The 23,798-nt window shown below is 51.1% G+C and overlaps 1 protein-coding gene across 8 annotated transcripts in view; it reads left to right on the forward strand.

Moving 5' to 3' along the window:
- Window positions 1-23,798, forward strand: part of slc4a5a (solute carrier family 4 member 5a) — a 117,982-nt gene that overhangs the window by 51,576 nt on the left and 42,608 nt on the right. For all 8 annotated transcript variants that reach the window (XR_005458787.1, XM_038785297.1, XM_038785302.1 and 5 more), the window contains 4 exons: window positions 67-192; window positions 3,541-3,715; window positions 9,129-9,262; window positions 15,100-15,371. Coding sequence is in view for 7 of the 8 variants with exons in the window: in XM_038785297.1 (XP_038641225.1) it covers window positions 67-192; window positions 3,541-3,715; window positions 9,129-9,262; window positions 15,100-15,371 (707 nt within the window). In the remaining variant the exon portion in view is untranslated. The remainder of the gene's footprint in view (window positions 1-66; window positions 193-3,540; window positions 3,716-9,128; window positions 9,263-15,099; window positions 15,372-23,798) is intronic.

Genomic DNA, 23,798 nt, shown 5'->3' on the forward strand with positions numbered 1-23,798 from the left:
TCTCTCTCCCTCTCTCTCTCTCTCTCTCTCTCTCACGCTCTCCCCACACCCCTGCCTTGACAACAGGAAGTCTGTTTACTCTCTGAATGAGGCAGGACAGATGAATGGTTCGGCGGGAGGTGGAGGAGGAAGTGACGATGAAGAAATGCCAGCACCACATGAACTTGGGGAAGAGCTGATGTGGACAGGAAGGTATACACTTCAATTGGAGGAGTCACACAAAATGCCATAGCTATTGGAGACAATATGTTAGGTTAATGAAGGGTGTGTACAAGAGAATACTGTCGGAGGAGGTGAAATGTTAGTCATAATCAGCAAGTATCACCATTATTACTGAATCCTATTTTAAAAGCCATCACTCGAGCAATTATAAGAAAACACCCCAGCAACTTAGGAGGGTATGCCCACTATTCCCCATCCAGAGTGCTCCCACACACCATTCCTGACATGATCCCAATTCCTCTGCTATCCTCCAACCCTGACACAGGGGAACTTCCAGATTGGGGTTCCCAGGTATCTGCTGCTCTTGTCCTTCCAGATGGGTCGTGGGTTTGGAAAGTTCTGTCTAAGGAACCTTGGTGAGTTACTGCAGTGCATCTTCTAGATGATGCACACAGCTACCACTGTTTGTCAGTGGTGAAGGGAGTGAATTTTGTAGAGGAGATGTCAATCAGGTGGGGTTGCTTTGTCCTAGATGGTATTGAGCTTCGTGATTAGTGTTGGAGCAAGTGGAGAGTATTCACTCACACTCCTGACTTGTGCCTTGCAGATGGTGGACAGGCTTTGGGGGGGGGGGGGGGGGGGGGGGGGTCAGGAGGTGAGTTACTCTCCACAGGATTCCCAGCCTCTGACCTGCTCTTGTAGCCACAGCATTAATGTGGCTAGTCCAATTCGGTTTGTAGTCAACACGTAATCCCCCAGGATGTTGACAGTGGGGGATTCAGTGATGGTAATGCCATTGAATGTCAAGGGGCAATGGTTAGATCCTCTCTTGTAGGAGATGGTTGCCTGGAAATTGTGTGGCGCGAATGTAACTTGCCACTTGCCAGCCCCAAGCCTGGATATTGTCCGGGTCTTGCTGTATTAAGACATAAACTGCTTCTGAGATTCATAAAAAGCTTGGGATAATGGATAATCAGGACACAATTTCCAGGGAATATCTGCTTTCTGTACTGAGAGTAATTGAAATCTATGGCGATCATGATTCACATGGTTTCACTGTTGGTGACAGATCTATAATCCATAATTATTATGTCAGGAATTGTTTGGACATGGACTGCTTCAGTATCTGAGGAGTCGCAAATGGTGCTGAACATTGTGCAGTCATCAGCGAACATCCCCACATCTGACCTTATGATGGAGGGAAGGTCATTGATGAAGCAACTAAAGATGGTTGGGCCGAGGTCACCATCCTGAGGAACTCCTGCAGTGATGTTCTGGAGCTGAGATGATTGACCTCCAACAACTACAGCCATCTCCCTTTGTTCTGGGTCTGTCTCCAACCAGCGGAGAGTTTCCCCCCTGATTCCCATTGACTCCAGTTGTGTTAGGGCTCCTTAATGCCATATTCTATCAAATTTCAAATATTCTATCACTTTCACAGTCAGCTCTTGGGTCAATGTTTGAACCAAGGCTGTAATGAGGTTAGAAGCTGAGTGACCCTGGCGAAGCCCAAACTGAGGATCAGTGAGCTGGATATTGCTGAGTAAGTGCCGCTTGATAGCACTGTTAATTACCCCCTTCCTCATCATCAAGTGTAGATTGAACGGGCAGTAATTGGCCAGGCTGAATTCGTTCTGTTTCTTGTGTACAGGGTTTACCTGGGCAAGTTTCCACATTGCCAGGTATATGCCAGTGTTGTAGCTGTACTGGTACAGCTTGGCTAGGGGTGCGGCAAGTTCTGGAGCACAAGTCTTCAGTACTATTGCTGGAATATTGTCAGGGCCCATACCCTTTGCAATATCCACTGCCTTCTGTCATTTCCTGACACCACATGGAATGTATCAAATTGGCTGAAGACCGGCACCTATGATGCTGAGAACCTACCGAGGAAGCCAACGATTGTTCCCTTTTCTTTTGCACAGACCTGCTGATCTGCCCCATTGAGGATGGGAATATTTGTGGAGCCTCCTCCTCCAGCGAGTTGTTTAATTCTTCACCACCATTCATGGCTGGATGTGGCAGGATTACACAGCTTAGATCTGATCCACTGGTTGTGGGATGCCCAGTCTTAAATTGCTAGATCTGTTCGTAATCTACTTCATTTAGCATGATGCTGGGGCCACACAATGTGATGGAGGAAATCCTTAACGCGAAGACGGGATTTTGTCTCCACAAGGACTGTGGGGTGGTCAGTCCTACCAATACCCTCATGGACAGATACATTTGCAGCAGACAGGTTGGTGAGGATGAGGTCAAGTCTGCTTTTCTCTCTTATTTGTTCCCTCACTACCTGCCACAGACCAGTCTAGCAGCTGTGTCCTTTAGGAGTTGGTCAACTCGGTCAGCAGTGGTGCTACCCAGCCTCTCTTGGTGATGGGCATTGAAGTCCCCTACCCAGAGGTATATTCTGTGCCCTTGCCACCCTCCGTGTTTCCTCCAAGTGGTGTTCAACAGAGAGGAGTACTGATTCATCAGCTGAGAAGTGTAGCACATGATAATCAGCAGGGGTTTCCCTTGCCATAAGACTTCTTGGGGTCCTGAATCAATGTTGAGGGCTCCTTGGACAGCTCCCTCTTGACTGTAAAGCACTGTACGGCCACCTCTGCTGGATATGTCAAACCTGGAGATGACAATGGTGGTGTCTGGGACATTGGCTGTAAAGTAGGATTCCATGAGTATGATTGCAGACTGTTACTCTCCCAATTTTGGCACCTAGGCGTTAGTATGGAGAACTCTGTGGGGTGACAGGTCCGGGTTTACTATTGTCCTTTCCAATGGGCTGTCCGGTTTCATTCCTTTTACAATTTCTGTTGTGGTTCGATCCAGCTGAGTAGCTTGTGAGGCCATTACAGAACCAGCCACACTGCTGTTGGTCTGGTATCCAGACCAGGTATGGATGACAGATTTCCTTCACTAAAGGACATTAGTCAACCAGATGGGTTTTATGAGCAATCCCCTTTGGTTTCATGGTCCTCATTAGATTTTTTATTGAATTGAAATTCCACCATCTGCCATTCCACTGGGTCCCTGGAACATCACTACCTAATTGTCTCCCCTTGATTTGGACCAATTTAACATTCTGCATCAAAATGTTGGTGCCAAATCATCTTTATTATATCACGGAGTAACGTGAAACTTGTTTAATATATAAAATCCACGCACAGTGGAGGGGTTTTTTAACAATCTGTTTAAAACTTGAACAGAGAGAGATAATGATAATAATAAGATTGGGGATCAACGAGGATGTCAGAGTAAAGAGTTGGAGGTCCCAACTTGCCGATGTTTTTGTCTGTCAACCAACACACCGCAGGTTTTCTCTGAATGAACTACTGCTTCCAATTTACAGCCCTGATTTGAAGCGTTTCTCACTTGCTGCAGGTTTTGTGGAGGGCTGATTCTGGATATCAAAAGGAAACTCCCCTGGATGCCCAGTGATTTCTATGAAGCATTCCACATTCAGTCCGTCTCCACCATCCTCTTCATCTACCTGGGCTGCATCACCAATGCCATCACCTTCGGAGGATTGTTGGGGGATGCAACAGAAAATTATCAGGTGATACCTACACCACGCTGTCGCTTCTAATCTTGTATCTTGACTCACCCAGGCACATTGATTAATAGAGTGAGGTGAGCAACATCAAGGCTCAAACGATCAGCACGGTGGCACAGTGGTTAGCACTGCTGCCTCACAGCTCCAGGTTCAATTCCGGCCTTGGGGAGCTTTTGCGGAGTTTGCACGTTCTCCCCGTGTCTGCGTGGGTTTCCTCCGGGTGCTCCGGTTTCCTCCCACTGTCCAAAGATGTGCCGGTTAGGCGGATTGGCCGTGATAAATTGCCCCTTATTGTCCAAAATAAAATGTTCGGTGAGGTTACAGGGTTAGGTTGGGAGTGTGGGCTCTTTCAGAAGGTCGGTGCAGACACAATGGGCCGAATGGCCTCCTTCTGCAGAGTAGGGATTCTATGAAGTCATGGAACAAGAAAATAGCTGATTTTCTCTGAAATTAATTTTTTCTTTAAATGAAATGAAATGAAAATCGCTTATTGTCACGAGTAGGCTTCAAATGAAGTTACTGTGAAAAGCCCCTAGTCGCCACATTCCGGCGCCTGTTCGGGGAGGCTGTTACGCGAATCTGGGGCGCGATTCTCCGCTGCCCACGACGGGTCGGAGAATAGCGGGAGGGCGTCCCCGACATTTTTCATGCCCTCCCGCTATTCTCCCCCACCCACAGCCACCCCATGACATGAATCGCTGCTCGCCGTTTTTTACGGCGAACAGCGATTCTCCCCAGGCCGATGGGCCGAGTTCCCAGACCTTTACGGCCGTTTTTACGGCAGCAAACACACCTGCTTGCTGCCGTCGTAAAAACGGCCGCAACATGCCCATTCTGGGCATCCAGAGCCCCGATTGGCACGGCAGTACCACGGGAGAATCAGGTCCCGGGAGGGGGCGCGGAGGCTGCCGTGAAACACGGCCAGTTTCACGGCAGCCTTTACGACTCGCCGCATTTGCAGAGAATCGCGCCCCTGATTTCTTCAAACTCCTATAATTGAGGAGGAAAATATTCATTTTCTGGTTTATCGTTAATTGAAGACCATTGCCTCCTAAAAAAGAAAACATTTATTTCCACAACCAGCATTTGCTTCCCCTCATTGAGGACATAGCCTTATGCAATGGTAGCACGTCTTCATTGTTCAGCTGTGTGTGTCCAGGAATATGTTTCGATGGTCACTTGTCAGAGAAGTGAGAGGTGGAAGAGGCATTGATCTGAAATCTCAGTATAGTTGGCAATTTGGGATCTGCACGTGATTTTGCAAATATTATGCAGACTTGCATGGCCAAGATCTATCATTTTTTTTTAAAATAATTTTTATTGAAAAATTTTGTATTTATACAACAACATCGAACCATAATAAAATGCCAACAATAACAATAATAATAGCAATCATAAACATTTGGCCCTCTCCAATTTTATAAATCCCTCCATGTCACTGATCCAGGTCTCCACACTTGGGGCCTCGCATCCTTCCATTGCAGCAAGATCCTCCGCCGGGCTACTCGGGACGCAAAGGCCAAAACACCGGCCTCTTTCGCCTCCTGCACTCCTGGCTCCATCCCAACCCCAAATATCGTGAGTCCCCAGCCTGGCTCACCCCTGGATCCTACCACCCTCGACACCGTCCCCACCAAGATCTATCATTTATAATGCACTTTGAGCTAGCAAAGCAAGCTGCCACGGCAACCAGCTGGTGCAATACTCACCTGTATCCTGACACACTCGCTGCAAGAGAATCAGACGCAGAATGAGGAAAGCTTTAATCTGCTTTCCACTCCAACTCACTGACTTGGAGACCTGGAAAGATTGTATGGAATGATCCCTGTAACAGCCAGGTCACCTATCTAAAACTATGTGTGTTATGAGTAGTTTATAGCAGTGTTAGCAGTTTATAACTGGGTAGCTGGAGGAGCAACAATATTAATTTCCCCATGATCTCAGAATACCAATACACGAGCTGCATTCAGTCCAGGGCTGGGCCTTAGAAATATGCCAAGGCCTTTCTGTGAAGCAGCATTTTTCTATTTCGATGCACAAATGTCGATTGACAGCATTGACAAGTAAATAAAAACAGGAATTTCTGGAAGAGCTCAGCAGCTCTGGTAGCACATGTGGAGAGGGAAACAGAATCTTCCCAAAATTTGGCAAAGTGTTGGTCCCGGTGCCAGTGCCGACTACGGTAAATCCCACAGAATGTCGAACCTCTTTTATTTTTAACCATGAGAATCACACCGCACTCATGGGGGTCTGCGCTGATTCGCTCACCCCCGGGCAACTTAATTTTTGCAATCAGTGGTGAACGTAAAAACGTCTCTCCAGTACTTGTTCCAGATTCATTGGAGGGGAAAGCAGCGAGGAAGACAGCACCACGTTTCTCAGAGTGAGCCCTGACCAGACTCCTGGATGGTGAGCACCAGAAGCCGGATGCCCTCTGTCCATGGTCATGTAGATGTCCATCCAGCAAGGTGACCACCCCGCGTGGGAGGCAGTGGCAGCCCTAGTCAGGGCCAGCTCACTGCAGACGAGGACGGGGTAGCGGTGCCCTGACACCTGCAGTCTGTCACTGCACCTGCTCACACACCTCGCACCTCCAAGGTGATCTGACAGCTAGCCACCTCAGATTGTCAACATCTGTCACGGGGCCCTCGCCCTCACCTCCTCCACCCCCACCCCTCTCCCCACCAATTCCCCAGTATAGACCGGCTGTTAGTTGGCGGAAAGCACCAGGACTGCAGGCCTCGGAGGGGACTGCAACAGATGAGAGATCATCCAACATTTGTGAACGCCATGTCCATTGGCAGGATGTCTTCAGCTCTCTTTCAGGCATGAGTCAGACATACCCCTGAGGATGAGAGGAGCATCGCTCTTCCTCAATGCAAGTCATCATCATTCACTCGCTGAGTCTGGACAATGGCTTCACCACCTTGCCCCAGAACCTGGGCCTACCACTGGCCATGGTGGAAGGGCACTCTTGTCCAGATCGAGAGGCTCTGAGGGCATCCCTCGCTCTTTGGCCCATGTGGGCCATGGCCACGGCCTGAGGTCCTTCTCCTTTCTCCTCTGCGGGTTTCCCCTCCCTCCTTGACCTCCTCCTTTCCTTGTCCAAGAAGATGTGTCGCTTCCCCATCTCCTCCTGGTCCAGCTGGTATCCCCTCTGCAGCGCCAAGTTGTGGAGAGTACCCCCCGTCTGGGTAGGCATCGAAAACCGCATCTTCAGTCGTCCTAACGCTTGCTTAAGCAGCATACGCATGGATGCATGAGACTCGTTGTAGCGAGTCTCCAGAGGTGTTGGCTCTTCCGCATTAGCTTCATCAGCCATCTCCTGAGTGGCTACCCCCTTGTCCCCGAGGAGCCATCCCTCCATCTGCTGCCCTCACTCAGGGATCTGAGAGCACTCCAAAATGTAACTGTCAAGGTGCTCCTCGGGAAACCCACCTGCATTATGTGCATTGTTTGGTCGCTAACAATCTGGACATTGAGGGAGTGGAATCCCTTGAGATTCATGAATGGAGGAGGATGACACCACCAAGACCACAAACCACAGAACCGTGTGGGTACAGTCTATCACACCCTGCAGAATGCCTGCTAAGCGGGCGAAGTCCATCGCCCTGGCATCCCGGCTCGCCTGGTCCCAGTCCAAGTTTATATCCTTGTGGGTCCTTGCATAAAGGGCATCTGTTAGCTCCCTTAGGCATTTGTGGGTGCCTGACTGCAAAATGTTGCACAGATATCCTCACCCGTTCGGCCCTGAAACGAGCTGCCCCTTAATTAGAAAATAGAGAATTGGGTACTCTAAATGTATAAAAAGAAGAATAGCCAACTGGACAGGCTCCATGATTCTCCAGAATCATGCACCAAAAGAAAGAGAACACCAAAGTGATTAATTCATTTAGCGTGGCCAATCCACCGACCCTGCATATTTTTGCTTTTAGGAGTGAGACCCACCTAAACAAGGGCATTTCTGGGTTTCTCTTTTTGCTCCGTTTCTTACTAGAGTTGTCGTCGGAGAGTTTCGAAAAGGCTACTCAGAATCCCGTGCTTGATCCTCGTCGCCAATGTAATAATTCCAGCAGACGCGGAGTGAAAGGTCAAACTGGTTTATTTTAAACTGGAAATAAAGCTGCTACCATGGCACACAAAACAAATGTCCCGGCCCAGGATTATCGGGATTGCCCGTCCAGGTTCGGGAGCTGCATTGAAAGGTCCCGCGAATGAACCCCAGCTGAGTGGGCCCCCGCTTGCTCACCGCGGGAACTCATATTCTATAAAGTCCACGATAAATCAATCAGCGATCTCCCGCGGTTCCTCTTGAGGGCTATCACATGTAAAAGGACAGTGACCGTGACTCTTTGCAAAGAAGCTACACCCATAATAGGTCATCAGTGTGTTCCTTTTGTATTATCAGATTCTGTGGTGCATAAAAACGCTGTGAACAACGTTGAAATGGCCAGGTGTTTTCGTAGTCTGTGTGCTTAACATTACTCGTCCAGAGGGCAGCACGGTGGCCTAGTGGTTAGCACAACCGCCTCACGCCGCTGAGGTCCCAGGTTCGATCCCGGCTCTGGGTCACTGTCCGTGTGGAGTTTGCACATTCTCCCCGTGTCTGCGTGGGTTTCGCCCCCACAACCCAAAAAATGTGCAGAGTAGGTGGATTGGTCATGCTAAATTGCCCCTTAATTGGAAAAAATAATTGGGTAATCTAAATTTATTTTTAAAAAATGACTCGTCCTGAAGCTGCCACCCAAAAAAGCAAACAGAACATTTAGCCAAAACAGTACAGTCAAATTCAGAGGAAATGATGCTTAAATTGTGTCGTACTTTGCTCAGATCTAACCTTGAGGCACTGCAGACAGAGGACCCCTGGGACTGATCCTGGTTGTCAAGAGTTGGGTTATTGTCACTTCGAAAGGAATCAATTGCAAGTGACTCGGTGACAAGCAGACGATAAGTAATGTTGACAGGTTTAAACCAATGCTTTACTTCACAAGAAATCATGCCAGTTGAACATGGGGAACAAGCTGGGATTAGAGAAAAATCAATTTAGGACAGTATCAGGGAATGATCTTCTCCCAAAGAGTTTGCACGAAGAAGCGGTGTCTCTCAAAGCCAGGATTATTGAGAAATAGATGTATGTTGTCAGGATGGCTGGAGGTCTGTTCTCGATGGATGATTAGCGTGGACCAAATCTATCAGGTGACCTTGTGAATGAATGTATCCTTCCCGTTAACTTCATCCAGCTTGGAGAGAAGCAACAATAACAGAACCAAATGTCACGGTATGTGATGAAGCGTGTTGAGTCAGATTAGTTTTGGCATTGGCAATCAGTTGATTATCCTCCACTACATTCAGTTCACTTGCAGCCTAATGACTTCTACTTCAGTCTAATGGACTGGGTTTTTTGTTTCACCAACAGGGTGTGATTGAAAGTTTCCTGGGCACAGCGTTCACAGGCACTGTGTTCTGCTTATTTGGGGGACAGCCTCTCACCATTCTGAGTAGCACGGGCCCAATCCTCATCTTCGAAAAGCTCCTGTTTGACTTCAGCAAGTGAGTATTTTGGTCACTTAAACTTCGGTGCCCACAAGGAAGGGAAAGTCTATCATTTTAATTTTCTCATTGCCAAGTAACTGTTAAGTCGGGATCTTGTTTTAACAAGGCCGCAGTTCTGAGGGAGGATTCCATCCTTTCGCAAGCCTTGGAGATATGTTGCATGTGTTGCGTTTGTAATCACGCTGATGAGCTGGGATTTATGTGAGGAATTGTTCTTCTTAAAATGTTATTTCAATGTAATGGTTATAATTTTAATCTGTTCTATCAAATGACCTTGAGAAACAATGCAGATCTCACTATTTACAATGTTACTTTGCAACTTGAAGAGCATTGTTCTTCTGACAGAGGAAGTACACAATGGGCCCAGTTTTGCTGCAAAAATAATGGCCTAGCTAACAACTCTGACTGTTAGTAACAGTAAAGCAGGACAGCAACTTCCAGCCAGAATCCATGCACAGTTAAATGCAGAAATCCAGAATTGACTGTTGGAGCTGTCCTGCTACATCTCACTGTCAGATTCACTGTTCAAATGTATTTCCCTCAAACGGACTAGTCCCTTCCTGGCCAAGTGCCTTTTAATAGCAATGCTAATGCCAGACAAACTCTCTGATTGAAAATTCACTTCCACCATTGTTTTCATGTATGTTCTCAGAGACCAAAATAAGGAAGCAATTTTTGTCACTGATTTCTCTTCCTTCCTTCTCTTTACTTTGCTTTCTCGAGCTGAGTTGACAAGGAACTCGATATTCCAGCTGACAATTCCTGGTTCAGATTGGGCGTCTCTCATTAACCACTCCTCAGTCTGACTGCTTAATAACGTCTTACCCTTTTTCAGATGCTCACTGGAAGGCAACCGGCTTTTTTTTTAAAAGTAGAGTACCCAATTAATTTTTCCAATTTAGCGTGGCCAATCCACCTAGCCTGCACATCTTTGGGTTGTGGGGGCGAAACCCACACAAACACGGGGAGAATGTGCAAACTCAACACGGCCAGTGAGCTAGAGCCAGGATCGAACCTGGGACCTCAGCGCCGTGAGGCTGCAGTGCTAACCACTGTGCCACTGTGCTGCCCTTGGCGTCCGGCTGTTTGACCAATTGGCTGACTGGTTTGGTCCAGGTTAATCCACGCAACTGGATCACAACCTCAACCACAGTGAGGGGAGGAACTTGTGCAGGAGGATACCCCTCTGCACCACCAACGACGCAAAGGCAAGGACATCCCCCCCCCCCCCCCCCCCCCCCCCCCCCGCAGCTCCAGCACATCTGAAACCCCAAAAATAGCCACCAGTGGGCAAAGCTCAATATTTAGGGTCACTGACAGGGTTGAAACTCACTGGCTTGGAACAGGTCCAAAACATCTGTGTGCGGTGTGGGGGACCCCTTGAACAGCACACGCACCGGTCCTCCACCCTCTCAAATAAACCTCTCCTCCTAGCCTTGGGGAGGTGCACTCAAAACACTACCCTTAGCTGAGTAAGGCTCAATCTCACACATAACAACGTAGCATTCACCCTCCACAGCGCCTCACTCCACACCCTCTCCTCCAGTATTGGTCCCAAATCCTCCACACATTTAACTTCCACCGAACTGAACTCATCCCCTAGGATCACTCATACATGCCGGACGTACCTCCCCCAATCCTGAACAGCCTTCTGCACTCCAACGTGGAGAGCCCAACTCACAATAAAATAATCAATCCTCGAATACACCTTGTGTACCAAAGAAAAAAATGAGAACTCCTCCCCTCCTAGGATGCGTAAACCGCCACGGATTTACCCCCCCCTCCCCCCCACCGGACCTCGTCCATTAACCCAGACAATACCTTCACCATCTTAGCTGGGACCAACGATTTCGGCCCAGAGCGTTCCACCTTTGGGTCCAACACATAGTTCATATCACCCTCCAAAATCAATTGATGGCCATCCAAATCTGGCACCGTGGCCAGCAACCATTTCATAATCGATAGAGCGTCCCAATTCGGAGCGTACACATTCAGGAGAACCACTGACTTCTCCTCTAATAGCCCTACTGCCAACCCGTAGCATCCACCCTGATCAGCGATAACCCTCTCCGCCCGGAACCAAACTCTCTTATTAATTAGGATCGCCACCTGGGCCCGAATTAAACACCTGGCTCACCCAGGCCTCCTGGAGCCTAGTCTGGTCCCGTACATGCATGTGATTCTCTTGCAGAAACACCGCAGGCTGGATTCTCCAATCCTGTGGCTATGTCTGCAGGATCTGTCAGGCCTTACGACCAGAAAGCCAGCGCCACCCCCCCGCACCGATCCTCCATCCGGTGGGGACTAGGAGCCGCACAGCATAAAGTCCCCGGCTTCCCCTTGGGATATGGCTGGAGAATAGCCGGGTCTGGGACCGCACTGTGCAACATGGCGCGGCTGCACGAGGACCCGGCCTGCCAAACACTGTAACCAGCCTCGCCACCCCCAGACCACCCCCCACCAGTGCACCCAGCTCCCGCAGAAACCCCCCCCCCCCCCCGTGGGCATAGCAGCTTCCCCCCCCCCCCACCGACTGTGACGACACTGGACTCAGTCGCAGCCGCCATGCGAGATCCCCGAACGGAGTCAGCACGTGTCCCACGCGGTCGGCGACTTGACCCATCGGGGCTGGAGCATCGGGGGGAGGGCCTCAGGTGATGTACTGGGGCCGTTCATACGACGTGCAGCGTACTCCATGAGTACGTCGTTTTTGAGGGGATGGAGCATCGTACAAACGTTCCGCCTCTTCTTGGCCCATTACAGGACCCACCCCTCCCTCCGGTAACTGTGAAATCGGATCATCACCGCCCGCGGCAGCTCGTTCAGCTCTGGCTTCTGCCACAGAGCCCGATGCGCCCTTTCCAATTCCGGAGCAGCGACCACTTCATCCCTGCCCACCAACCGGGAGAACACTTGTGAAAATACTAGGTTGGTCTCGGGCCCTCCTCTCCCTCCGGCAAGCCCACCACTCTGAGGTTCATGCACCTCGACCTGTCCCCTCAATCTTCCACTTTGGCCTTCAGGCCCTTATTCCTGTCTGCCATGAGCAGCCTCCTCCACACCGTTCACAGCTTTGACAGTTTTGCTCAGCTGCTCCTGTATCGGGCCCAATGCCTCCTCGATGGTGCCTTTGAACGACACGTTAATCTCTCAAATTGACCATCCATCTGCCTGCCAAACATCTCCCACTCCAACACCACCCGCTCCCCCTGCAGCTTACCACTCACCATCACATATCTCCCGCCACTGTCAGCCACCACCTTCAACGCCTCAAACTACACCCACTTCCCCACCAGGATCGCCACGCCCCCGACTCTTCTCATCCAGCCCTGAGTGAAACACTTGGCCCACCCACCCCTTCCTCAGCCGAACCTGGTCCGCCACCTTCAGGTGTGTCTCTTGGAGTGTGGCCATATCCGCCTTCAGTCCCTTCAAGTGCGCAAACACCCTGGCCCGTTTGACCGGCCCATTCAGCCCCCTCACATTCCAGGTTATCAGCCGGATCAGAGGGCTCCCTGCCCCCCTCCCCTGCCGATTAGCCATACCCCATCCCTTGCCCACCCCCGGCCAGCGCCCCCCCCCGCCCTGCCAGTTCCCCACGGTGGCAACACTCCCCCCCCCCCCCCCCCCCCCCCCCCCCCCCCAGCACCCCCTGCATCCTCCAGCTCCTTCCTGACCGTTTGGGGCAGCAGGGTAGCATGGTGGTTAGCATAAATGCTTCACAGCTCCAGGGTCCCAGGTTCGATTCCTGGCTGGGTCACTGTCTGTGTGGAGTCTGCACGTCCTCCCCCTGTGTGCGTGGGTTTCCTCCGGGTGCTCCGGTTTCCTCCCACAGTCCAAAGATGTGCGGGTTAGGTGGATTGGCCATACTAAATTGCCCGTAGTGTCCTAATAAAAGTAGGGTTAAGGGGGAGGTTGTTGGGTTACGGGTATAGGGTGGATACGTGGGTTTGAGTATGGTGATCATGGCTCGGCACAACATTGAGGGCCGAAGGGCCTGTTCTGTGCTGTACTGTTCTATGTTCTATGTTTCAGCAGCAACCCGGTACCCCTCCCCCCCCCCCCCCCCCCCCCCCCCCCCCCCCACCCCCCCCCCCCCCCCCCCCCCCCCCCCCCCCACCCCAGGCTAGGACCCCTCCTAGCCACGCCCCTCCCTCCATAGCACTCCCGTGAGCCAGCTAACTTCTGCTGACCCCGGCGACTCCCACTCCGGCCCTACCTCCGACTCCTCCCCACGTGGGACTACCCCTCCTCCTTCGTGCCCATCAGCAGGTCCTCCTCCCCCCCCCCCCCCGCTCTTGCGTGGGAAGAAAAAAACCAGCCAGCAACGGCCCGCGCTTCTCAGCCCCGACTCCGCCCCCACCATCTCACAGCGCGGGAAACCAGAGAAAAGCCCGCGCTTTCGCCCTTCCCAGCCCCGCCTCCTCTAGGGCAACTCCCATTGCCAGTCCCCCCGTCAGCTCCCCGCATTCCCCGTTTACCCCCCTGCCCGAACCCGTCCACCAGACCCATACAAAAAAGACATAACGACATCACCCCACCCACCCTAAGGCCAACCCACATCTTGCATTAAACAGAGCAAACACAAGTACATTATTATACAGCATCCCCCATCTTAGACCCTCAGTTTGAGTCCAGTTTCGCAGCCTGCACAAAGGCCCAAGCCTCCTCCGGGGACTCAGAATAATGGTGCCGGTCCTTGTAGGTGACCCACAGATGCGCCGGCTTCACGCTCCGTCTGTGGAGCACCGCCTTCGTCCGGTTGAACCCGGCCCTCTGCTTTGCCACCTCCGCACTCCAGTCCTGGAAGATCCGCACCTCCGTGTTCTCCCACTTGCTGCTCCGCTCCTTCTTGGCCCACCGGGGCACGCACTCACGATCCACGAACCGGTGAAACCGCACCAACACCGCCCGCGGCGGCTCGTTCGGCTTGGGCCTCCTAGCCAGAATTCTGTGGGCCCCCTCCAACTCCAGGGGCCCCTGGAAGGACCCAGCTCCCATCAGCGAGTTCAGCATAACGACCACATAGGCCGCCAGGTCCGACCCCTCCAGCCCCTCCGTGCGGCCCAGGATCCGCAAATTCTTCCTCCTCGACCGGTTGTCCAGCTCCTCGAACCGCTCCTGCCACCTTTTATGGAGCGCCTCGTGCATCTCCACCTTCCCCGCCACGGCCGCGGTCTCATCCTCCCTTTCGGAGGCCTGCTGCAGCTCCCGGATCGCGGCCCCCTGGGCTCTCTGAGTCTCCATCAGCTCACTGGGAGCCTTCAGCGACTCCAGCAGCTCCACCTTAAGCTCCTGGAAGCAGCGCAGCAGAGTCGCCTGCTGCTCCTGCGCCCACTGCCTCAGCTCCTCCAGGCCTCCGCCGGCCGCCGTTTTGTTTTTCTTCCCCCGCTTTTCCAGGGGTGCTTCCACCGTTTTTCTTCTCACCCCACTCCTGGTCCGGACCATAGGACCGTAGGGATCGACTCCAGTCCCCTTCCCACCTCGGGATTCGTCGATGAAGTTCCGTTGGGGGCCCTGAAAAGAGCCCCAAAGTCCGTTATTCGCGGGGAGCTGCCGAACGTACGGCTTAGCTCCGCATTGCCGCCACCGGAAGTCCGACCCAACTCAGCCTTTGTAACAATCAGCGGCTTCATGGTCACTTGCTCCTGGTGCCAACGCCAGCAGAAACGGGATTTTCATTTCCACCAACGGTCCGATAAATCATTTATTTGTAACCCATTCACCAGGCAAACACGGCATTAGTCGACAACAATTACCCTCAACACATAATGCTAACGGTCCCTTTAGCTTTGTAATGTTCTCTAAAGGGCCCATCTCTCTCTCTCTTGCAGAAGTAATAAGTTGGACTACCTTGAATTCCGCCTCTGGATTGGCCTCCATTCTGCCCTCCAGTGCCTTTTTCTCGTTGCCACGGATGCCAGCTTCATCATTAAATACATCACCCGTTTTACAGAGGAAGGCTTCTCCATGCTCATCAGCTTCATCTTCATCTACGACGCCATCAAAAAAATTATCGGAGCCTTCAAATATTACCCTATCAATGTTGGCTACAAGCCAGACTATGTCACCATGTACAAGTGTGAGTGTGTGGCCCCATATTCAGGTGAGTCCGCCATTAACTCAAACAACAAGGAAAACAATTGAGTAGCAATGCATCAACATCAAAACTACTTGACATGCTTGTTCAGAATTTCATATCTCATTTCTATTCTTTGCATATTTCTCAGCGTTTAACTTGAAGTCGACAATTTTTCAATCACTTGGTCAGAAATTTCCGGCCCTTCCCGCGAACAGGATTTTCAGGTCCCGCTGATGACCCTCTCCCCCCCGCAGTTTGTTCCCCAGCAGCGGAGGGTGTGGGACAGGCAAAACCCCCGAGACACCTGGGCTGGAATTATCCAACTCTTGAGATTCTCTGTTTGCGCCGGGACTGCGCTCCTGCCCATGAATTTCCCGGTGGCCGTGGGATGGTTTCAATGGAAAATCCCATCGACAAATGGCGGGAGTAGTAAATCCCGCCACCAGCGAAAGGCGCATCGCCGATAAACACGTAGCCGGAGGAACCGGAGAATCCAACCCCTGGATTGGCTGTTGTGAGTGGGGGGGGGGGGGGGGAGGGTTGGAAAATCCCACCCAAACCTATGTCTATGAAGGCAAGCGGATCCCATCATTTACCTCAATTATCGGGCACCTGTAAATATAACTAATATGAACTACCCACTTGCTTAGTTCCCAGAGGGTGGGAAGGGTGTTTAATTGGGCAAAAGTATTTTCACACTGACAGTATTCCTGAATGGAATGTATCAGCAGCTTCAGTTAACACCAAGGTATGTCAACAGCCAGGGTGGGGGGGAAGTAGTGAATTGGCCAACACTCTGAAAACTATCAGGATAATGACATATGGAGTGGATGTGATCAGACCAGTAGCTGAATAAGACCACTTCTGCTGCTCATAGGGAATCATTGATCGGAAAATGTTTCTACTTTGGATGGACACTTTGTTGTTAATGTGACTTTTGTAACTGATCATTTCCTATTTTTATACCTGCTGCAAACGCCGTTTGGTTATTTCAATCCTGGGTAAGTTTCTTTTAAAAAACCCTCTGAAATCCTGTCAATCTTTTCTTTCCCCTCTCTCTCTGGCCACTTTGATTCGACCTGGAATCGAAACTGCTCACATTTACCTCTTGTTTGAGAATGTTTTTTTTTTTCTTTTAAATTTAGATTAGCCAATTATTTTTTCCAATTAAGGGGCAATTTAGCGTGGCCAATCCACCTACTCTGCACATTTTTGGGTTGTGGGGGTGAGACCCACACAGACACGGGGAGAATGTGCAAACTCCACACGGACAGTGACCCAGAGCCGGGATCGAACCTGGGACCTCAGCGCCGTGAGGCGGTTGTGCTAACCACTAGGCCACCGTGCTGCCCCTTGTTTGAGAATGTTTGACAGTACGGGACATCTTCCTCTTAAAACAAGTGTTGGGACTGTAGAATTAGAAATTCTCCATTCAAATGATTGTAGATAAATCTCTCTTCCGACCCTTCCCATTTACTGTTTGCATAAAAAAGTCTGATTGTTCTGAACCACAAAGGTTCAGAATAATTAAGTGGCATCATTCTCTTGAGCAGGAACATTCCTTTATTGTCGCGTAACATTGCTGTTTAGGTTACCATAGAAACAGGAATAGGACATTCACACCGTCAAACCTATTCCTCCTTTAAATTCGATCATGCTGACCTGTATCCTAATTTCATTTACCTACCTTGATATAATTTACCTCTTTAATATCATTTACGAGCAAAAAGCTATTGATCTCATATTTAAAATGATCAATTGAGGCAGCGTGTGCTGGGTTTGTGAGAGGTAGTTCCATCACTTCGACCACGCTTTGAGTAATGAAGTGTTTCTGTGGTGAATGTGATTCACACTATATATAGTTGCCAATATCACTCCATGTGTATATGTTCGTTATCTACCCGTTGTAAGTGCAGTTGCACTATCCGACCACCAGGGGAGTCGCTCTGGGAGTAAGATCAATGCTGTATATAGTTGCCAATATAACTCCATGTATATATGTTCACTATCCACCATTGTAAGTGCAGTTGCACTATCCGACCACCAGGGGAGTCACTCTGGGAGTACACGGGAGTTGGTACTGGGCTCCTCCCTTGGCTCCGCCCAGGACTCCTCCCCCTGGGACCGATGTATAAAGATCAGTGCCTTAGAGCCTGCCAGTTCATCTGGAGTTCAATGACGAATAGGCTGGCTCAGTTGTAAGTGTATTAAAGCCTCTGTTCAGATCCAACTACACGTGTTCGCTGAATTGATGGTTCCCTCAATTTAATACACTTAAGAAGCTGCCGAAGTAAAGCATGGAATCCGCTCTAAAACCAGGACGTCTAGAACTCGATCCGCAGGATGCAGAGGCGAAAGAAACCTTCTGCCACTGGCTGAAATGTTTTAAGGCCTACCTGGCCGAAATCAGCACTGCTGAAACTACGGAGGAACAAAAGCTCAGCCTACTGCACGCGAGGGTAAGCCACAGAATTTCTACACAACTAAATCCAGCCAGTTCCTAAACCGCAGCGCTGGCGATTTTGGACAAAATGTATATTAGGCCCATGAACGAGGTCTTTGCCCGCCATGTGTTCACAACTCGCCGACTACGGGCTACTGAAACTTTAGCTGAATTTGCACACGAGTTGAACAATCTCTCAAATGACTGCAATTACCAGGCTGTAACCGCGGCCGAACATAGGGAGCTTGCTGTGCGGGATGTTTTTGTAGCGGGCCTTCGATCTCACTATATATGCCAGAGACTATTAGAAAATGGGGCCCAGGGCTTAGAGACTACCGTAGAGGCTGCTATCACAATGGACGTTTCCTTCTGCAGCCTCAACTCATTTCCCGCGGACCCCGTTAACCCCGCATGGGCCCCCGACCTGAGGACCCCCCAAGCCTGTGCCGCAAGGCCCCCTAGCTATAGCGCTGCCACAGCCGGTCGCCCTACTGTCCCAGTCAACTACTCAAACTATCCAGCTGCTCCAGCTAATTACTCAGCTCCCCCAGCCAGCTACTCAGCTCGCCAAACCAGTTATTCAACTGCTCCAGCCTGCCACTATTCAGCTCCCCAAACCAGTTATTCAACTGCTCCAGCCTGCCACTTCTGTGGACAAAGCCAGCACCCGCGGCAGCACTGCTCAGCCCGATCCGCGACCTGCAGCAGCTGCGGGAAGAAAGGCCACTAGGCTAGAGTGTGCCTCGGCAGAAGGGCCCCATCCCTCAACACCCCAATAGTCCAAAAACATCGCCCCCAGCACCAGCAGGCCCGTGGACCCGAAACGCTGAGGCCTATGCTCAGGCTCTGCCCCCTCCCGCCACGTGCGATCCATGGGGGCCGCCATCTTGGCAAACCTCCAACATGCAGCCGGCCACGTTCAATTCATGGGGGCCGCCATCTTGGACGCCACCTTCATCACCACCCTCCACGTGCAATCCACGGGCCCTAGCTGCATCCCCAGACTCAAACAGCTCATCGGAGGAGTACGACCTCCCCGGGCAGTCACCACATGGCCCGCAACTCAGCGCAGTGTTCCTGCATCAAGCTCACCAGAACACAGCGGCATCTACTCGACAGGACGCCCGACCGGAAGAATTCTACTCCCCCGGGCACCCGCCACGCGGCCCACAACTCAACGCGGTCACCCTCGACCAATCTCGCCCCAAGCATCTGAGAAATCCGATGACGGAGGTCCAGATCAACGGGTACAACACGTCGTGCCTCTTCGACTCCGGGAGCACAGAGAGCTTCATACACCCAGAGTTGGTAAGACGCTGTTCCCTCCCTATTTATCCCGTCAACCAAACTATCGCCCTCGCTTCGGGCTCCCATTCCATCCAAATCCAAGGCCGCACTACAGCAGCGCTAACGATTCGAGGCGCTAGCTATTCCAAATTTAAACTGTATGTCTTGCCCGACCTCTGCGCGCCACTCCTCTTAGGCTTGGATTTCCAATGTAACCTCAAGAGTCTTACCCTCAGCTTCGGCGGGCCCCTGCCCCCACTCACTATCTGCAGCCTCGCCATGCTGCGCATCGCCCCCCCCTCCTCTCTTCGTCAACCTTACCCCGGATTGCAAACCGGTAGCCACCCGCAGCAGGCGGTACAGCCTGCAGGATAGGGTATTTATCAGAACGGAGGTCCGAAGGCTGCTCAGTGAGGGGATCATAGAGGCCAGTAACAGTCCCTGGAGAGCTCAGGTGGTGGTCATCAAGACCGGGGAAAAATTCCGCATGGCCGTCGATTATAGCCAGACCATCAATCGCTTTACGCTCCTAGACACGTATCCCCTCCCCAGAATCGCAGACATGGTAAACCAGATCACCCAATATCGGGTATTTTCCATGGTGGATCTGAAGTCTGCATACCACCAGCTCCCAATCCGCCCGGAGGACCGCCATTACACGGCGTTCGAGGCCGATGGCCGCCTCTTCCATTTCCTCCGGGTCCCTTTCGGCGTCACTAATGGGGTCTCGGTGTTCCAACGAGCAATGGACCGAATGGTAGACCAGTACGGGCTGCGGGCCACGTTTCCATATCTGGATAATGTTACCATCTGCGGCCATGACCAGCAGGACCACGACGCCAACCTCCACCGTTTTCTCCAGACGGCCCAAAAATTAAACCTTACATATAACAAGGGGAAATGCATGTTCCGCACAAACAGACTAGCCATCCTCGGCTACGTCGTGGAGAACGGAGTCCTGGGCCCAGACCCGGACCGCATGCGCCCCCTCTTAGAACTCCCCCTCCCCCATGGCCCCAAGGCCCTCAAACGGTGCTTGGGGCTCTTTTCGTACTACGCCCAGTGGGTCCCTCAATATGCAGACAAAGCCCACCCACTCTTCAAGGCCACACTTTTTCCCCTGTCTGCTGAGGCGCGCCAGGCCTTCAGCTGCATCAGGGACGACATCGCCAAAGCAGCCATGTGGGCGGTGGATGAATCCACTCCCTTTCAGGTTGAGAGCGATGCCTCAGAGGTAGTGCTAGCAGCCACTTTAAACCAAGCAGAGCGGCCCGTTGCATTTTTCTCCCGTACCCTCTCCGCTTCAGAACTCCGACACCCCTCAGTCGAGAAGGAAGCACAAGCCATTGTGGAGGCTATTCATTACTGGAGGCACTACCTTCCAGGTAGGAGGTTCACCCTCATTACCGACCAACGGTCGGTCGCCTTCATGTTCGACAACTCGCAAAGGGGCAAAATTAAAAATGACAAAATTCTTTGGTGGAGGATTGAACTCTCCACCTACAATTACGATATCAAATATCGACCGGGGAAGCTCAACGAGCCCTCGGATGCCCTATCCCGCGGGACATGCGCCAGTGCGCAAATCAGCCGCCTAAAAGCCATCCACGATGCCCTCTGCCACCCAGGAGTCACCCGGCTCGCCCACTACATCAGAGCCCGAAACCTGCCTTTCTCCAATGAGGAGGTAAAAGCGGTCACCAGGGACTGCCCGATCTGTGCGGAGTGAAAACCGCACTTCTATAGACCAGACAGGGCCCACCTGGTCAAGGCTTCTAGGCCCTTTGAACGCCTTGCGATCGATTTCAAAGGGCCACTCCCCTCCACTAATCAAAACATTTACTTCCTTAACATTATTGACGAGTTCTCCCGATTCCCCTTCGCCATCCCATGCCCCGATATGACCTCCCACACAGTCATTAGGGCCCTGCATAGTGTCTTCACCCTGTTCGGTTTCCCCAGCTACGTGCACAGCGACCGGGGTTCGTCCTTTATGAGTGACGAGCTGCGTCAGTACCTGCTCGACAAGGGCATCGCCTCGAGCAGGACTACCAGCTACAACCCCAGGGGGAACGGACAGGTGGAGAGGGAGAACGCGACGGTCTAGAAGACTGTCCTACTGACCCTCAGGTCCAGGAAGGTCCATGTTTCCCAATGGCAGGAAGTCCTCCCTGATGCGCTCCACGCAATTAGATCCCTCCTGTGTACAGCTACCAACCAAACCCCCCACGAGCGGCTCTTCATTTCTTCCAGGGGCACTACCACAGGGGTCTCACTTCCGGCGTGGCTGAGGACGCCAGGCCCGGTTCTCCTAGGAAGCAAGTCAGGGCGCAAAAGACCGACCCCATTGTTGAAAAGGTGTGCCTGCTTCATTCCAACCCACAGTACGCATTTGTTGAGTTCCCGGACAGTCGCCAGGACACAGTATCCCTCCGGGACCTGGCACCCGCTGGATCCAGCCCCCCATCTACCCCCACTGAGGAACTCCTTTCCCCGTTCCCTATGCGGCTGCCCCCTTGCGCCCCCGATTCTGTGAGATCACCCCACCAGTCCCGAGCGCCAGCACCAGCCCGCGCCCCCAGTCTCCATTCGACCATGAGATGTATGAGGCTCGGACAAGACTCGCCCCGGAGCCGGCAACAGTACCCCAGACCTCGACGCCCGCCCAGCCACCGCAAGAGGCTGCAACCCCGGTGCTCCGCAGATCAAAATGTACAATTCGTCCACCGGACAGACTGACTCTTTGAGCCATCACCCCCGCCGGACTTGATTTTTTTTTAACAGGGGGTGAATGTGGTGAATGTGATTCACACTATATATAGTTGCCAATATCACTCCATGTATATATGTTCGTTATCTACCCATTGTAAGATCAATGCTGTATATAGTTGCCAATATAACCGTGTATATATGTTCACTATCCACCAGTGTAAGTGCAGTTGCACTATCCGACCACCAGGGGGAGTCGCTCTGGCAGTACGCGAGAGTTTGTACTGGGCTCCTCCCTTGGCTCCGCCCAGGACTCCTCCCCCTGGGACCGATGTTTAAAGATCAGTGCCTTAGAGCCAGCCTGCCAGTTCATCTGAAGTTCAACGACGAATAGTGTATTAAAGCCTCTGTTCAGATCTAACTACACGTGTTCGCTGAATTGATGGTTCCATCAGTTTCCTAACTTCTCTCCTGATTGGCCTGGCTCTGATTTCCCCAGCATAAAGAGGTTTCTCTTTAGCTACCCTATGAACCCCTTTAAAATCCTAAAATCATCAATCAAATCAACCCAATATACTCTCTGTTCCAGCGCCGAGTTTGTCTCTCCTAATAATCTAATCCAGTTCACACCCTGGTGAATATGTGTTGCAGTCCTATATAGCGACTTGACCACTACGTAAAATGTGCCTTTCAAAGCGGTGTGTAATAAGACAAGAAAATGACTGATTAAAAATTCAATCAGATGGAGTTTTGTACTTCGGGAACTGTTTTAACCCCTAAGTACCTTACAGAATGGGAACAGTTATGTCACCATGGACCTTGCAGAATATGACCTCCCTCGTTAAGGGGGACAGGGGACCTGTCTAGTTGTAGGGTCTATAAAGCCAGCTATTTGGGCAGCTGCAAGACACACCCAGTTTAGGATCTACCGTCTGATGTTTATTTATTTAGAGTATCCAATTCTTTTCTTTCTCAATTAAGGGACAATTTAGCGTGGCCAATCCACCCACCCTGCACATCTTTGGGTCGTGTGGGGGAGAAACCCACGCAGACACGAGGAGAATGTGCAAACTCCACACAGACAGTGACCTGGCTCAGGGATTGAACCCAAATCCTCAGCGCTGCGAGGCAGCAGTGCTAACCACTGTGCCACCGTCTCCCCCCCCCCCCCCCCCCCCTGTGTGATGTTTATAATAGTTTTGTAAACCTATTATAAGGTCTAACTATGTTTCTTTGAACTACTCGGTATGGACTCCTTTGTGGCCTTTCAAAAGGAACCATTTTAAATGTGGGCAAATTGAACAGATTGTAAACCTTTACCAACCTACCGGCATTCTATGGGATATTGAAATGCAATGGCCTCAATTGATAACTCTTCTTGAGGGTAGGAATCTCAAAAGAAGGGTGCTTCTATTTTACACACTTACAGAAAGCAGTCTCCCTTCAAGCCCAAGATAGCACTCTGTTTTGGGGGGTTCTCCAGGGCAAACCCCTGCCTCTCCAATGAATAGCAACTGTAAATGTTCCAAATTGAACAGCAAGACATTAAGTAAATAATCTTCACTGAGACCTTTAGTGATTCAACAGTTTGTGCAGATTAATGGACAAACTTTTGCTGCCACTGCAATCAGACTGGCTGATGCCTGCACTTCAAATACAATGCTGACTCGAAGACAAAGGCTGTCAAACACATAGAAGATGAAAGAAAAATTAAATTGCTTATTGCAATCAGGTGGATAATATGTTTTGTTTTGTGCCGAATGCCTCTTTGGGCTACACCTTAAACAAAAATAACTATCAGATTCATCAATTACTTAAGGTTCTAAGCAATGCAGATAATTCACCTTTTTTCCAAGTTGTCTTAAATGTGATAGCGGCACTTACAGAGTCTGATCTGTAAGACAGAGAGAGCAGATGCGGGTCTTGTTTAACTGATCATGGGAAAGACAGCACCCCCCACAGTGCAGCACTGCCTCATCCTAAATTTCTATGTGCTCAGTTTCTGGGATGGG

This window comes from Scyliorhinus canicula, chromosome 26 (assembly GCF_902713615.1).
Source record: "Scyliorhinus canicula chromosome 26, sScyCan1.1, whole genome shotgun sequence".
NCBI classification, from domain to species: domain Eukaryota; kingdom Metazoa; phylum Chordata; class Chondrichthyes; order Carcharhiniformes; family Scyliorhinidae; genus Scyliorhinus; species Scyliorhinus canicula.